Here is a 17,051-nt window from a genome sequence, read left to right as displayed (position 1 = left end):
CTATCTCTCTGTCTATAGACAATATAAAGTAGAAGTTTTTGGCACAAGATGTAGTTTATAGTTGTTATACGATATTTACTAAAAGATATGTTGTCTCTGGGATATCTTTACTCAATACAACCTGAATTGACCGTATTAAATATTGATAGGACTAACAAATTCTAGGTTTCGTTTAAATCTTGTAACTCTACCATTTTTAAAAGCAGTACAATGTTTACTGAAAAATACAATCTAGTCAATTCGAAAGAAAGAATAAATAGGTCACATAGAAAAGACAAATAAGTTTTTTTCTTTCATTTACAAATATGTCCGAAATTCCGGAAAAATACATCTTTATTTATTGGAACTTCGTATGATATAGTACAAGCTAATCTAAATAGCATCAACGTATTATTATTATTTCATTTTTATTTCGTAAAAGATTGATCAAGTATCATTGAATTAAAACCCCGTATGTGTGTCCATATGCATTTATTCAAACCTGACATTCGTTATTTGTATGTAAATGTGTTTGATAGGCTTAAGCATTAATGTAGGCTAACATATTGTAGAATGATTGCCTCGGGTTAAAAGTGATAATGAAAGATGCTCCACGTACATTCGAAGAATTACAATCTTACTTCTGTCGAAGTCAATTCGTCCTGTAAACTGTTATATGATGTGGTCATTTTGACTCATCTACATATTGAGATTCGCTAAGCAAGTTAATTGAACCATCGTGTCAGAAGGTTCGATTGATGGTCTATCAAAGTCAGTTCGTCCTACAAACTGTTACTTGGGGTGGTCATCTGATATTCGCCTCGGTATATTTCTATTCAATGATCTTCCTATCGACATTCAGCGAGCAAGTTAACTGATCGATCATGCTAGAAAGTTTATTTGATGGTGACGAATAAAGTAATGAAAATGTCCATCGAAGAATATCAATCATACAACTCTCAACAATCAGTTTATAAAAGTCAGTCATGTGAGTGTCCCCGCCTTAGTATATTATTGTTGAACAATGTTTTACAATTCGGTAGGCCTAAATTCGTTCTTTAGTTTGGTCAAATTTCGCATGCGCACTAAGACACATGCCTGTGCTTAAGCTGATTTTCTAAATATTACATTTGTGTGGAGATACTTAAAAGTTAGGCTTGAAAACAAGAATTAGTACAGAATTTGCTGATATGTTCCGATTATTCGAATTTTAAATTCAGTACGGAAAAAACATTGCTCTCGAAAAACTTGAAATAATTCACTAATTAAGATTCGTCAAGCAGGTTTCGTTAGACTATATATCTAGCCGTAAGTCATCGTTTTACTAACTTTCTTGTGAATTATGGGTGATAGTTATGTACGTTGTTTTTTCTTAGACCACGGATTGGTTAGTTACCGCAGGGAAGTTCATCAAAAGATTGGACGACGCTACGCAAAGACGTAAGAAGCGCCGTAATACGTGGTTCCTATTAGAAACGCCACGCAAGGTCGTAGACACACGCAGCGCAAATGAGTTGACCAATTACAAGCGACAGTTCGAATAATCCATTGCTTGTGATTGGTCAAATCACTTTGTGTTGAGTTACGTCCTTATGTGTGTATCTAGTGGGAATCAATCATTAGCAATTTGACCAATCACGGTTCATGGACCATCCGAATTGTCTCCTGTGATTGGTCAACATTAAAAGTATTCTGTGTATTAATAAGTATATCTTGGATCATATTGATACGATGGTCTTAAATGTCGATGTGTCTGAATGAGTGCACACAGTGTAGGCGTTTAAACAAACTCACGTAAAATATATTTCCAATTCTCTAGGCATTCGAAGTTACTTCTGAAATTTGACAATTATGAATTTGACCTGAAAGAAATGTACTAATGCAGCATTTGCATATGTAATCACCGAGTATTTACTCAATTTTATAACTATATTCCATAAATTACATTTATATTCACATTAACACAATTGAATTACAAAGTTTTATTTATACTGTACAAGTACCAGTAATACCGATAGTCATTTCATGTGAAATAAAAGTACAATGTCAGGTTAAAGTAATATTATATAGTTATTTTATTGTTATTTGTCAAGAAGATTCACAGTTTTGTCAAATGCGCGGACAGGTTAAGTGTCCAAAAGTAAAAGACAAGTAGGACTATTAATTAGAGCACTGTAAATATTATTGGAAAGAGTTGACATTTAATTATTTTGTAATGTTACACAACCCGGCCTAGAATGACTCGTACAGTGTGGTATTGTGTATAGTATAGAATTTAACACAATAAGCTAAAGCGATTTACCAGTGCTGTATCTCCTAATACTATCTATTTCCAAAGTATCATAAGATATTTGGTAATAGGGCCTAATGTAATGTAATGTTGTTCGTTTTATTTAGCGCTTTACACAATCAAAAGATTGTCCCAAAGCGCTGAATGTTTTGAAAACTATGATAGAGTATGCATTTTTAATAGGATCAGGAAGATTGTTCCACAGTTTAGGAGCTGCAACTGCTAAGGCCTGATCACCATTTATGTCAATACATCATCTCATTTACATCATGTGGTGCCTGTATCATGTAAGGTTAGGTTAATGGTTAGGTTTCTACTAGATACATGTTATATTGTATTACCAAATATTCCTATGATACTTGGGAAATAAATACAGTAACGAAAATTGACTATATAGCATTGTTTACCGTCGATAATTCATACAAAAATTATGGTATTGATTATATATTATAGGCATACGATATATAACCATATTTATAATAATTTTATGATAATCTTTTTTATTAGTAGAGCCATCGTTTACCAGCTGCCGTAATCACTACTGCAGATGTCTTTTTTAATTAAAAAAATAATATAATAATAATAATAAAGCCAATATAATTACAAATTTGTTGAATATGGTTTATATTCAAACAATGTATAATTGCATTAGCTGCTTTGTTTTTTTTTTAATTAGGCCTAGCTGAACATTTGGTTCCGATATGAAACATATATATGAAACTTTCGATTTTACCATGATAAGGCTCTAGATTTATGACGTCATATTAATGTAGGCCTACTATTCACATAGTTCAGTTTGAACATTTTTTATCAAGTCGACGTTGCGACGCGTCGGACCCAATTCCGTTGATTCTGGAACGCGTTTTTATGTCATGCTATTAAAATAGCCGTTATCGCGCTGCATGCGCATTTTAACATCTTTTACCTATACACGCAAGTCTCTATCACATACTCACTCATCCTTCATAAGATTCCCCGTACGTGACACTGGTATGTTTGCTTTACTTTAATAACAATATTAAAACATATGTAGTAGGCGTACCTGTACAAATCTATATTTACATTTACATTATTGATCCTAAATTAATATTTGTATTAAGGTTTATCTACATAATATTGTTATAGTGCTCTGTTGATTTAAAAACTATTAATAGTTATTATTATTATTGTGTAAAGGAATACGCATTATAGTTATAAATAAACGTCGTAACTAAAAAGTGCTAGGCCAATCAACAATGTTTTTGTAGCCTCTAATTATTATTAGTAGTATACGTACTTAGCAAGTAGGCCTAATTTAAATAATTGGTAAGCCTAATTACTATCAGGATGCTTCGATTCACAACCTCTTTAATAAGTATAAAAGAAAGAACACGGTCGTAGGGGACACGACGGATATATGAGCGCGAACTCTTGGGCGCGAGGCCATCGTCGGCACTCGCCGACGTATTCTTAAACATTAGTCGTAGTTTAAACTTTTCGAAGTGTGCAGTTCCATTTAATGACGTCAGGCTTTATAGTCGAGTTTCTCACGTCTGGTAAGCAAAGGCTATTGGCCAATAAGAAGAAAAGTATTCGAGTATAATGTGGTCTTTGCATTATTTATAAGAAATCAGTGTATTTCGCTTCTTTTTATTTAGGAAGGCGAGCTCTATCATATCAATCGTATCATTTATCATTGTAAACAAAATCGTACATGAATACAGAACAAAAGTAAATCAATTAGGCAGGATTCACCTTAATGTTATAACAAAAAGAAATACCTTACATAAAATTAAAAGATACAGGTCTAATACCTGCCTTAAATTGGTCACCTTGTGTACCTGAACTGACACAAAATGAAACATTTCGTCTTTAGGGCCATAAAATACATACGATTTTAAAACACTTTTACATTTCAATTTTTGTTTAGTTTTCTTTTATTTTGATTTGACAAGTCTTGCCAATCCTCTTTAAATGGCATATCACTGATGAGGTATATTGTGATTTAATTTCACTTACATAAGCAAGAGAAATATATTCGTTATTAAACATTTAATTGAGGCAAGGCTGTTAGATTGTCTTGATTGTAATAAATGATTATTGCCATGTTTTTTTCTTTCAATTTGTTTTCATTTAATTATGTCAACTTTGTAGCGGGCGCTATCCATTTAATTATGAAAGCCGCAGCAAACTGTTGTGTTCTTTCTATATACTGTATTAGTAAAGAAAAAGAAAAAAAAAACTTTCACTGTATTGAAATTCAACAGCGGCTTTCCACGGGAAGCGTTTAATCAACATCTGAATGGTGAATATCATTATAATCAAATTAGTTGTAATGGGGAAATCTCAAACTTGTTTCTCCTTGCTTAATAGCATACTAATCAAAATTAAAATCGATTTACTTTTCTTTACACTTGGAAATAAATAAGAATATTTTACACACAATATCTGGCTATAATTATGTATCGATTACATCGTTATATCCTCGTTATACAACGGCGCTTACTGAAAACGAAAACAATATAATTGGATTCTCTTTGATGCAATTACTAAACTTTAAAAGTAAAACTACTACACGTAGCCTATCCCTAAGGCGTGGATAGGCACATAGTAATTGACGACACCACCATGTACCAGTGTATTTCATTACATTATTTGTATCTCCAAATAAAAAAAAAAATATATATTTGTCAATGTGTCAGAAAGGGAAAGTGAATTTCATGTCGGAACGATCAGGGACAAGATGGATATAACGATATCCGAGTCGAATCATTGCTTTAAATGTCAAAATGCTTTCCAAGAACGTTAAAACAAGTTTATAACTCTATTTATAATATCTTAATTATTTACATGACTGTAACATTATGCTTAAATTGTTTAATTGCGGTAATTGACTACGCAGAAAGAGCGAACCAACTAAAAAAACGGTCATTGCTTGATTTCTTTAGAAGGTCTATCAATTAAGGGGCTGATGACTCACTTCCATTTTCAAAAGTCATATTTGAGATGAACAACCGAGGACTGAATGCATAGTTTTACTTTAGTATATAACAATGTCGTACTTTCTCCTATTTCTTGTGAGTTCAGTGGTTTTTGTCGTAGACCAACGACTGGTAAATGGGCAGATGGGGGGTGGCCCGGCTGGCCCGGGCGCGGCGGGCCCACCGTCTTCAAAAACACGGATATTAATCCTAGGCGCTGGACCGGCTGGGCTCAAAGCAGCTCAAACTCTTGTAGATCAGGGTGTACATGATTTTTTAATCTTGGAAGGAGCTTCATATTATGGTGGCCGTGTGCGCGATATTCCGTTTGCTGGGGCTCAGGTTGAAATCGGGGCAGATCGGGCTTTGCCGCTGGCGGAAGCAGTAGAAAGTGCGGCGATCGGACTTCTTCGAACGCATCGTCCAAATTGGGAATCGATGAATGTTGTAGATGCATCGGGACGTAATCTGAACCGAGCGGCACTTCCAGTCTGGACACAGGTATGCTAATTGTTCATAAATAATTTGGTATTAATTATTAGTTTATTAATAAAGTTCAATATAATACTCTATGTTGGGTGCCAGATTAGAAAAAGATGAAAATCAAAAAGGTGAATGTGTAATGATGAAAGTAAAAATTAAAAAGGTGTTGGGGAGTTGTTCCTGTCTGATTGAGTTGAGAAGGAAGTTGACATCAGCAAACCAGGAAAAGGCACGTTGTCCATAAAACTTGAAGGTCGTGAATACTAGGCCTCCGAGTAAAGTCAAACCTCCGATGATGATGATATAGGCCTGAGTAAAACCTCCGATGATGACCTCAAAATACATTTTTGCTTTTTTTTCGGAGAAATGATATATATATATATAGGCCTAATATTGGAGCCATGTTATGGAGTGATGAGAAGTAATGTTCATCACTCTTTTCTTAACTGGCAACCAATTTAGCTGCTCCATTACTGCTGCAATGCTGTCATGTTGGAATGCGAAGAATCAGGTGGGCACGCTTGGCCTTAGTGATAGCCGTAGTTGCAGGCCCACAAAGGAGGTGATTGCACGAGCCTAGTCTGGATGAAACAATGTTTCCACGATTTTGTGTTCAATACATGCCCAATCTTCATTGCAGATTTGCACACTTTGTCCACAGGAGCAGACAAATTGAAGACAGAGTTAAAAGATTTCGAGGTGATGGTCTAATAAAAGAGTTGCCAATTTTTACAGAAGGTGTCCAATCTTCAGGTCTATGACGACATGTAAAGTAAATTCAGTCTTGGCCTCATACAGTATACAAGTGTGTTATTGTACAGTATGATTTCACCAATAACTAAGTTTCAAGCTTTCTCACACAGCCTCTTGCAATGTAGAACTGAGTGAATGATTCAACATAGACCATGCTGCATACCATGGAAAGGTTCACGAAAGTGCGCGCATAACTCAATTAGGACCGAGGAGGGGACAACCCAAATGTGTTGCGTCACGGGCCTATTACGAGTACAGTAGGTAGGATTGGCCAACAATGTTAGTAAATTGACAAAGGTGTTAGGCAGTCGATGTTCAGCGTGACAGGGAATTGTGTTAATTCAGCTCCTGGAAGCATCTAGGCCTAGTACTTGACTTTTACTACGAATTAGCTAGCTGTGGAATGTTCTTAAATTGTTTCTTGGAAAGCACAGACAGTGAGCATAGTTTCAATCGGCTGATAATGAATAACAGTTATGTATGTTGAATGACAACTCTACGTGGGAGCTTCAAATAACATCCATGTTATCCTATGCTTTTATCCATTGGTTTATTCCATTGTTCAAGTTTCTTGTATAACTGCAGAAATTGATTTTAATCGAACTAATTTAACGTGTATATTCAGTTCAATTTATTTTATTATTTTACTGTATGTTCACAAAATAAATAACCTATGTAGATCTTATGCATACACCATAATCAATGTATCATACAACGTAGAGTCCGCTATAAAAGTATACATTTACATACAGAGGAAAAATAAATTAAAACATAAATGTTATAAGTTGTTTAAACTTTAAATTAATGTTCGCATGTACTCATCAAAAGTTGAGACGCCATGTTCGACAAACAGCATACACACTACAGTTTATAGAAGCAATGGCACCGAAAGCATTTTGATAAAACAAAAAAAAAACATTTACACATCTAATATTCAAACACCACATTGTAGCACCTTTAACACTACAACTACTAAAATCGTTGTTATAGGCCTAAATAAAATTTAGCATATTTCACTCAATCAGTGATCGATTCGTAGGCGGACTTCACACCTAACAACAAGATCGCCACCGGAAACAAATGGACTAGACAAGTCATGGTTTACTTGATACTCTGGAAACAGTACTGTAGTTAAAGTAAAATCAGTATAGTTGTATATTAGTTATATCAACCGAAAAAATGGTCAATATTTTGTTTTAGATACAGTATACATATCAAATATCAAAAGCCCTTTTTATATATTTGATATAAACTTTTAATCATCGCAAACTGTGAGCTTCTTCCACTCCAACCTTATTATCTTTTTTTGTTATCTTAATACCATATACAATATAATTAATTATTCAATTATGAATGTTAGATGACAAATTGAAATTTTGTGAATTTCGTAAATTTTAATTCATTAACATTAATGTTCAGCTTTCTGTTTCTTTATTAAGAATTAATTAATTTATATTAAAGTAGATATTTGGCCCATGAAACTTACCGGGTTAATACTAGCATGGAGGAAATATACAGTATATTTCCTCCATGATACTAGATACTATTTCTAAAGTAAACATAGCCTAAGCCTATAGAATTTCGGACTTTTTCAAATTATTCAGTTGTATATAAAATAAGTTAGCAGATAAAATTGATCATGACTTAGGGATTTTAGTCTCTATTTAATTGGCAAAAAAGTGAAAGTTTTCGAAATTTTCTAACTGTATTATTTCCTCATCGCTAGAGTCTATGGTAATGTTGATGCAACGTCACTTCCGTTGACTAAAGCGATGTCCCCGAGGGTGAGTTTGTTAGCAGGCAGAAACCCTGGGTAGGAAGTGATGTCATAGGTTAGACTGAACAGACCCCTGTAACGGAAAGGGCTCTCCTCAATCCAAGGTATGGCTATACCTGTAGAAAGTTTCTGAAAAAATGTTAATATTGCGAACAGATGCCCGGAAACTCTACAATTATTGACAAATGATTTTTACCACTGACTTTATCAAACCAGTCAGCGGACTATCCCGGCTTGCTAATATGCTAATCTACTTAGTTACTGTTTGAATCAGAGCATTAGTCATTCTATGATGAAAAAGTCATTCCAAACTTTGATGTCAAATACCATACATATGTGGTTCTTGGTTAACAATGATGAAGTATTTTCTTTCATGGCTCTTTCATCCGCTTGGATGCATCTCTCCCATGTTTCTGTTTTGTAAATTTCCTTGATTACCGTATTTGAACCTTATGACACCAAATTACCATTGTCAACGTCATCTTAATTCTTTTAGGCAGGTCGTGCTGTTCGTAATGGGTTAAATGTAGCGGAGGAATTGTGGGAATCCCACGACACCGATATGTCAGTCAGAGACGCCTACCGAACTATCGGGTGGCTACCAACGACTGCCCTAGAGAAGACGATTGAGTGGGCCTATAACGACTATTGGCTAGGAGATCGACCAAGTGTAAGTCCTGGTGTATTCTGCTTGTATTACTTTATTTACTATCAATCAATATAATTAGCCACATATTAAAGTATAAATGGTTAACCTTCCCATTAAAATTATAAATACGCCAAGAAATATTAATTAGTTTTGCCACATAAACATTAAGAAGAATCTGTGTATTAATAAGAAAAATAGCGTTCTCAATTGGTTTTAATTATGATTCTATAGCCAGTAAATTTCTATCTCTAGAGTGTAATAATTGTCATTTATTTCATCCTCAGTATGCATCGTTAATGTCACATGCGTTCGACACACCAGAGTGGGTGAAACGCGGACCAGGAGCAAGAAGGCCTGCTTACGTCACTGACCAGCGCGGTTTCAAACACTTCTTTGAAGCTAAAATGCTCTTCCTGAAAAACCCAACACATAAGTACGTTTTTACTATTTTCCTTTTCAGTGATGGATGCTAGTTGGAAAAAAAGAATTATTCACAAAACAAACATTGTTTTGATATACTATAAGTGGACTTATTTTAAATACAAAAAATTATTCTTAAATATTTATTATAAGGTTACGCCAGTAATGCCTGATTTCTCACGTAATGTATTTTACACTTTTAATACCATCAGAGCAAAGATCCTTTTGAATAAAAACATCACCCAAATCAACAACAACGCTATGGACGTTCAAGTGACGTGTGCAGACGGCTCAGTATACACAGCCGATTATGCTATATCTACGTTCAGTGTTGGTGTTCTGCAAAACAACGTTGTGAAGTTTACTCCTGGATTGCCCGGATGGAAAGTGAGAGAGTACAACAGGTATACGATGGGAGCGCATACAAAGATTTTGATGCAGTTTCCTTCAAAATTCTGGGGTAATACGGAGTTCTTATTACGAGCAACGGACCGAAAAGGGCATTATCCATTCTTCACCGATCTTGGATCAAAAGGTAGGCTATGATATGACGACCAAATGTGATACTGTGCATCATCTTGCCATTTTGCTTGGGAAAAAGTTTATCAAAGAAATCAATTCCATCAACCTCACCCATCCAAGGTAGGCCTCTACGGCTTGGGTTCCATTAGTAGCTTACATGATGGATCCACACTGGGGATTACTAATTCTAAATAGAACTTATAATTTTTAAGAAATTATTTCTGACGCAATTTCTTACTCGCTGTGCAATTAAACATTAGACCACTTTCTTTGTGACATTTATCCCAAACGGTGTGGGACCGATAGACGCTTTGGCTTCTCTTGATGACTTTCTTCATAATAATTTATTTATAAATATTATTGAATTATCTTCGTAGGCATTTACAGTCGTAATGTGCACGTTTTGATGGCAGAAGTAACAGGCGACGAAGCGAGGAGGATTGATCGTCAGCCGCGTTCGGTTATCAGAAACGAAATGATGGCCGTACTTCGTGGAATGTTTGGACCAAGAGTACCAGATCCTATTTCATTCCATGTAACAGACTGGAACTCTAACTCACTAACGATGGGAGCAAGATGCGTATTTGGCCCATCACTTAACAGCAAATGCTTTCAGAGGATTCAGTCAAAAGTAGGAAGGGTACTTTTTGCTGGCGAACATACAAGTCTGCGGTTCAGCTCTCACGTTCAAGGGGCTCTAGAAAGTGGTGCTCGTGAAGCAAGGAAAGCTGTAGACTGTCTCAACGGAGGAGCGTGCGCTGAATGGGTCGAAGGTCATCAGTGTGCTTGTACCGGGAGTGCGCCTGCGTTTAGTACGAACTCGGCATCAAACTTAAAATTACCCGGCGCTTTACTTTTTGCAACCATTATAGTTGCATTTTTTAATTGCTGATTTGCCGAATTCGATACACTTTTACTGTGCTTTATAGTAAAACTATAATTTAGTGGGTATAACTATGTCCATATAGATAAGCTATTATATATATATCGTCATCGGATTAGTTTATTTTGCTAAAATAATATATTAATTAAATGCTATGTGTTAATTAAAACATTTACAATATTATGCAGACGTTTTCACAACTTTATTACCGATAGTTACTTGTGTAACAAGTTTAATTGTGAAAGAAATGTTGTTAAAATCATTGTATACGCATCACTTGCGTCACCAGGTGTGAGTCCTAATTAGCATACATACTGTGTTTCATTTGTGGAAATCGTTTTCATTTCGATAGATTCCTCTATAGTTTACGTTTCGTTTACAAACAAATGGTCTGGATGTGACTGTACCATGTATAGTACTTACTTAACTGGATTATATTACTTTAATAATACTTTTTCATTTGACATTTTTTTGGAAATTGGAATTATTAGGCCTACACGTACACACAGTGGTAAGTTCAGATTTATTTGTATACTAGTGTTTCAAAATAGCGTTCTGCATGATTCGTTCGACACGGTGTAAGTTAGCTTTAAGTTTCGTCTATCTTAAATGTAGGCCTACTAGGATGTTCTAGTAACTGTAATGTTACAAGGTATGTACAGTGCATAAAGGTTAAGAGAACATCTATTAAGCTATACAGAAACTAAAGTTTACGCCATACGGGGAGCTTTTACGCACATAGTGCTTTGCTTCAACAAGTAAACCAATAGACTTGCCCCATGTCTGAAAACTACGAACATTTGAGCGTATTATACGTATGAAACGCTATATGTGTCAAAATATTTATCTTTTTACTAATTTTGGTCTAGAACCTATTCAATTCAATTCACATTTATTAACGTCCAAAATACAAAAGGTAACAAAAAAACAACAATGGCAAGAGATAATAAAAAAATAACCTATAACCATGTAAAAAAACAAGATAAAACTCTCAATCAAAATTTCCCGGAAATAACAAAGGTTGCCTGTAACGCCAGCAAACACATACGTATATTTCGTCACCTGAACCTGATGTAGAATAACAAATCGAGTGAGGAATTTACCAAAATCCCAATAACATGACGTACCTTGGTTGTTGTCGCAAACCAAAAGTTCCCTCTAACCAACGGGTGGTTTTCAACCTGCTTATCTTAAACAATTGACTAAAACTTAGCTAAGGTTAAACATTACATTAATTATGCATTTTTGAATAAATAGATATTCAAGATTTAGTCTTGCTTACGTCTAATTCACTGTGTAGTGAATTTTTGGAGAAAGAATGGCTGCCGTAATTTTTATTTAAATAAATGCTATTATTTTTCTTAAGCTTTTGTGTTATTCTTGCGTATATGCCTAAAGGAGGAATGCTGACAGTTGTTGCCAATTTCTCCATATCTCCACCCCTCTTCCACCATTAGTAGGCCGGCTATATTATACCGTGAGCATAATGCAAATGCGTTCGTGCTAACCAGTTACAGGCCTGTGGCAGATGGCTATTATAGGCTTACTCATGATTGCGTGGATACTGCATTCGAAATAACTAACCTATTGAGGTTAAGGTACTGCGTTTTACTGAAATACGGCATATAAAAAGCACTAACCCTAAGCTCACATCACATGCAAATAAGCGAATCAAAAGTATTATGCTAATGTGTGGCAATGGATATCCTAAATCTGTGTTCTCACCCAACGACGTAGTGCAAGTAGTGAGGTTCGAGTGGTTCATCGCGTAGAGAGAGAAAAAAAATAATTTAACTTAATGTGCAAGCAACATTTCGCCCGAGGACTTCCTCATCTTTCTTTCTGGTATCTACCAATTGAATTAGGCCCGCGTAGATAGCCATACCAACTTAATAAAGAGCACTGAAATCCACGATAATCTATTAATACCGTAGCGTGGGGTATTTAATTTTTTTGGAACTAGTACCAAGAGCACTCTCCTGAATATATAATAATGTTCAAATTGGAAATTTGGCAGTTTTATAGTAAATCGAAACAACTTTGCGCCGATCCACACACTATAAAACTTTAGTCTGCAAATTTGAGCAAACTCATTCGAGTTTGGCAAGAAAAGTTGATAAACCTCGTCAAGTTTTGAGAAGTTAGGCCAAGCATGGCATTCTTGGCAAACTATTTTGCCGAGGTTGTGTGAAAAGTCAATCACATCAATAGCCTAGCAGTCATGTGATTCTGCAGGTGGCAAAATAACTACCTCCCTGAAAGAGAGTGTAGACCTGCAGACACTATTACTAGGCTTCAGAATATATGGCTCTGGGTCTTAGAAAGTTAAAACTCCGTAGTTCATTTGATATCTAACAACGATTACAAAATGTATTGAATACAACAATAGTTATAACCATCAGTGTACCATTATTAATAAACGATAAAATATAATACTTTGAAATTATGGCAGTTGAAGTAATAGAACCCAAAGGACCAGCATAACATTATACAATGGTATTTACTGGTATTTATTGCGCGCTCATTAAAAGTGATTCATTTCTTTTTAAAATACGTGGTGGTATAACTAGTAAGGTATTTTCAAAAACTAACACATTAAAAGATTTTAAATGATTCAATACATTAATACATCATTATTACTGCGTTGCTTTTGGATACTTCAACGATAGTGGTTTTTTTTAAACAGGAAGATTTAACACTATGCCTATATATTTCATATTATATTTACTGGTCGGTATGATATTTCATCAATAAAAGTAATCTGGAGAGGAGTGGTAATAAAACAGATTTTCTAAATGACAGTTCAATACACGGACATCTAGCATCAACTTAAACCGAAGCTGTCCATAGTTCCAATTTGTAAAATCAAACCAAACTATATTCTAAATTGGTGAAATTAAGATAAAAGATTGAACATGGATGTCATTCTGAATACTTGTGATCGGTATTTTTTCACTCCTTATATCTATCCTGTTGACTGGGCTGAAGACAACATCATCAGACAATCACTTAGTTTATACGTATTTCTGGTATTCGTTTCCTTTTTAGCATATTTGTCGACGGCTACTTTATTTTATGTTTTCCTTTACGATAAACGACTCATGCAGCACCCACAGTATTTAAAGGTAAAGTAAATGTTTTTTTATTTAGTTGCACACTTTCTACCATGGAGGTATAAAATAAATCATTTTATACTTCCATTCTTAAACACACAGTACTTTAGCGCAGTGGCAACCGGGGAAGAGTATTTTTACTCTGGTCGCAACCATAGGCCTACACCGTACAACAACCAGTATTTTTTATTAGATAACATAAATTTTAAGTTTTAAATAATGACATTTTAAATAGGCCGTAGTGTATATAGTTCCAAACGGATTCACTTCAGTAGAAACAAAAAACAACTAACTTACAAAAATACAAAATAAATGGCTAGATTCAACCAAAAAGACTGGTAGACAATTTTACTATTTTTTGCTTTAAATTTGTTCAGGTAGATAATTTTTTTCCGCTCCAATTTTTGGTTCCAAAAACAATTACTATTATTTGACACAAAAAATATATAATTGTTTTTTAGAGGTACAATATATCTTTAATAGATATATTCTCTGAAGAATAGATAGGCCTATTATATTAGTTGTACACTATACATTCCTATCAAATTATTTTTGTATATTCATAATGTATGTATTTTTTTTTCTTTTTCCGTGTTGTTTAAATCTAGTCTTTGTTTGGGCATGTCTGTCACAAGCATTTTGCTTTTTTGAACATGCCTTCTTCAATCATATTACCTTTCTTTACACCATTTTGTATACTGTTTTTATTTGAAGAAAATAAATGTTACTTTGAATTGAATTGAAAAAGTAATAAGTAAATCATCAAAGTGGATGAAAGTTTGAACAAAAATGTGGGAGTTCATTACAAAGAGAGGATTCAAAAAAAGTCTAACCTTAAATATATATTGTTCCCGAAAAACAATTAAAAAATGAAGACTAATTTGTAGAAAAGACTTCAAATAGGCCATTACGCAGTTTTAATATTAACTTCCGTAGAAAATGTTTGTTTTTTTAAATTTTGTTTTCACTTATAAAAAGAAAAATAAACGGTTAAATTCAACCAAAAACACATTGACTTCCTGTCAATTTGACTTTTTTTTTTGGCGTTAAATTACATTTTCCAGTTAAATACATTTTTTGTTCGATCCAATGTTTGGTCAAAGTGAATAACTATATTATATTGTGACATTAAATCGGCATATTAAACAAAAACATGTTTTCATTTTTCAGGGGGACAGTACATCTTTAAGCCTACTGTATATTCTTATTATTAAATAATATTACATGTAGCATAAATATTATGGTTATGTGTTTTGTTGCGCTATTGATTTGTGAATAATAAATCTATAATCTATACTAATCTAATGATAATAATAATTATTATTATTCATATCTCTATTAGAATCAAATAAGTCTTGAAATCAAATGTGCGATGAAATCACCGCTCCTTGGCGCACTTCTTTTCCTTCCGTTTTTTGTTGGTGAAATCCGAGGTTTTTCAAAACTATACGATAACGTCACCGACTACGGTAAGTTGATTTGAATAAATAATGTGTACAATGTAACAATAAGTTTAGTTCACCTCGGACACAACGCCAAAGGATACAGACGCAACGTATTGACGAACAGCGAGGTAAGAACCTTGCGTTTCACAAGTGGGACCCACCTTTTCTGCCTTTCATACGTCGCAACAGTGATGATTAAATCTGTAATAGGGGATGGGAAACAGTTAAATTACGATAATGTTGCGTTGCGGCAGAAGTTGTTGTTTTTTCTATAACTTAAACTTTGCTCCCTGCGATCTCGCGTATTTTTCCTCTTGAGTCGAATTAGGGCCTACATCAGCCTAAATTTATAGTTTTTCTTTCAAATTCAAAAACCACAAGAGCTAAATAAGTAATTACAATTCGTGTTCGATATGAAATAATGACAATGAATAACTACTACACGCAGTAGTACCAGCTATACCTGCTATAACTTACAGTTTACTTACTCTTTTCAGGGGGATGGCCATTTATTGCTTTGAGTGTCGTATCTTTTGTGATGGTGACGGATTTTCTGGTGTATTTAGCTCATCGTGGATTGCACCACCCATTAGTGTATAGGAGCGTGCACAAAGTACACCACGCCTGGAAGATACCAACACCGTTCTCAAGTATAGCAATGCATCCTGTTGACGCCTGGATGCAGGGACTACCTTACCATATCTATCCTTACTTGTTCCCTATCAACAAGTACCTTCACTTAGGTTTGTTTTTAATGGTCAATGTTTGGGCCGTTAGCATACATGACGGTTACTTTATGGTACCTGATAGCCTGAAACCAATGATTAACGGGGCGGCACACCATACCGATCATCATTTGTATTTTAATTATAATTATGGTCAGTATTTTACTCTCTGGGATCGTATTTTTGGATCATTTAGAGACCCAACTGCTTATGAAGGAAAGTCGCCATTGGATGAGGTAATAAAGAATAATAGTAAATAAATACGTATACGTATATATATTATCCTAAAATATAGGAATATGTAGTGAAAAAGGAAAACGCCAAATACAACGACAACAATGCATAATTTATTTATTTATGTATTATTATTTTTTTTGTCTTTTATGGTAATTTATTGTTTACCGTAACGGAAAAGTCATTTCATCTCAAGTTAATTAGTCCGATATTTGCCATACTCTGACGTAGGCCTAATTGTACTTTTGTTCAAATGATATTATAAACTTAACGTTTTCGATTCACACGAATAGATTATTACTTATAGAATAAAATAGAATTCGGTATAGAATAAAACACTAATACAGTAATAATATATTACTATTTTTTATATAATTATAAATTAATTTATATTTCAATTCCATTCATTTATTTCTTATTTATTTATTGAGTTCATTATTTTTGTTGTTTTTGCATTTCTTAATCATTATCTATTGCCCATTTATTATTGTTTTGTTGAAGTAAGATTATCTGAAATCTCTAAATAAATAATATTATATGTAGAGTACGCTGTTATTTTTCTTTGGTGTTGATTAAAAAACTTAACATGCGATTAAATCTACGGCTGCTACAAATTCCCGCCCGGTACCGGTTTAAGAATAGAACTGTTCACACAAACACATTCGGCTCAAAATGTACTTGTGTGAGAAAAATATGTCATGATTTATTCTTGATTTCTGCCTCAGACGTCCAGTAAAACAATCGCATTGGGCTCAGAGATTCAGGCCTGGCCTGACCTGTATTTGACCCATTTCAATATTTGCCTTTATGCCTAATAC

The 17,051-nt window shown here is 34.2% G+C and overlaps 2 protein-coding genes across 3 annotated transcripts; both read left to right on the top strand.

Annotated features, from left to right (window-relative positions):
• Window positions 1–5,248: 5,248 nt before the first annotated feature.
• Window positions 5,249–12,081, top strand: LOC144849717 (uncharacterized). The gene is made up of 5 exons (XM_078706740.1): window positions 5,249–5,730; window positions 8,739–8,912; window positions 9,176–9,324; window positions 9,524–9,846; window positions 10,211–12,081. The coding sequence occupies exons 1-5, from the start codon at window positions 5,302–5,304 to the stop codon at window positions 10,723–10,725; spliced, it is 1,590 nt and encodes a 529-aa protein (XP_078562866.1). The 5' UTR covers window positions 5,249–5,301; the 3' UTR covers window positions 10,726–12,081.
• Window positions 11,112–16,744, top strand: LOC144849727 (lathosterol oxidase-like). Of its 2 annotated transcripts, XM_078706755.1 has the most exons (4): window positions 11,112–11,227; window positions 13,765–13,841; window positions 15,172–15,298; window positions 15,772–16,708. In XM_078706755.1, the coding sequence occupies exons 1-4, from the start codon at window positions 11,125–11,127 to the stop codon at window positions 16,257–16,259; spliced, it is 795 nt and encodes a 264-aa protein (XP_078562881.1). In that variant the 5' UTR covers window positions 11,112–11,124; the 3' UTR covers window positions 16,260–16,708. The 2 variants fall into 2 exon arrangements, with proteins under 2 accessions (XP_078562881.1, XP_078562879.1); XM_078706753.1 differs by lacking the exon at window positions 11,112–11,227 and having other exon boundaries at window positions 13,548–13,841; window positions 15,772–16,744.
• The last annotated feature ends 307 nt before the right edge of the window (window positions 16,745–17,051 follow it).

This window comes from Antedon bifida, chromosome 8, assembly GCF_963402885.1.
Source record: "Antedon bifida chromosome 8, ecAntBifi1.1, whole genome shotgun sequence".
Taxonomy (NCBI): Eukaryota; Metazoa; Echinodermata; class Crinoidea; order Comatulida; family Antedonidae; genus Antedon; species Antedon bifida.
Note: the sequence above shows the minus strand (reverse complement) of the source record. Positions and strands in the feature narration are given on the sequence as shown.

Excerpts from the sequence above, each read along its gene's own strand:
- LOC144849727 (XM_078706753.1), top strand. The coding sequence starts at position 13,632 with ATGGATGTCATTCTGAATACTTGTGATCGGTATTTTTTCACTCCTTAT. Across the intron at positions 13,842-15,171 it reads AGCACCCACAGTATTTAAAG|AATCAAATAAGTCTTGAAAT; the intron begins GTAAAGTAAATG and ends TATCTCTATTAG. Across the intron at positions 15,299-15,771 it reads CGATAACGTCACCGACTACG|GGGGATGGCCATTTATTGCT; the intron begins GTAAGTTGATTT and ends TACTCTTTTCAG.
- LOC144849717 (XM_078706740.1), top strand. The coding sequence starts at position 5,302 with ATGTCGTACTTTCTCCTATTTCTTGTGAGTTCAGTGGTTTTTGTCGTA. Across the intron at positions 5,731-8,738 it reads CACTTCCAGTCTGGACACAG|GCAGGTCGTGCTGTTCGTAA; the intron begins GTATGCTAATTG and ends TAATTCTTTTAG. Across the intron at positions 8,913-9,175 it reads GGCTAGGAGATCGACCAAGT|TATGCATCGTTAATGTCACA; the intron begins GTAAGTCCTGGT and ends TTTCATCCTCAG.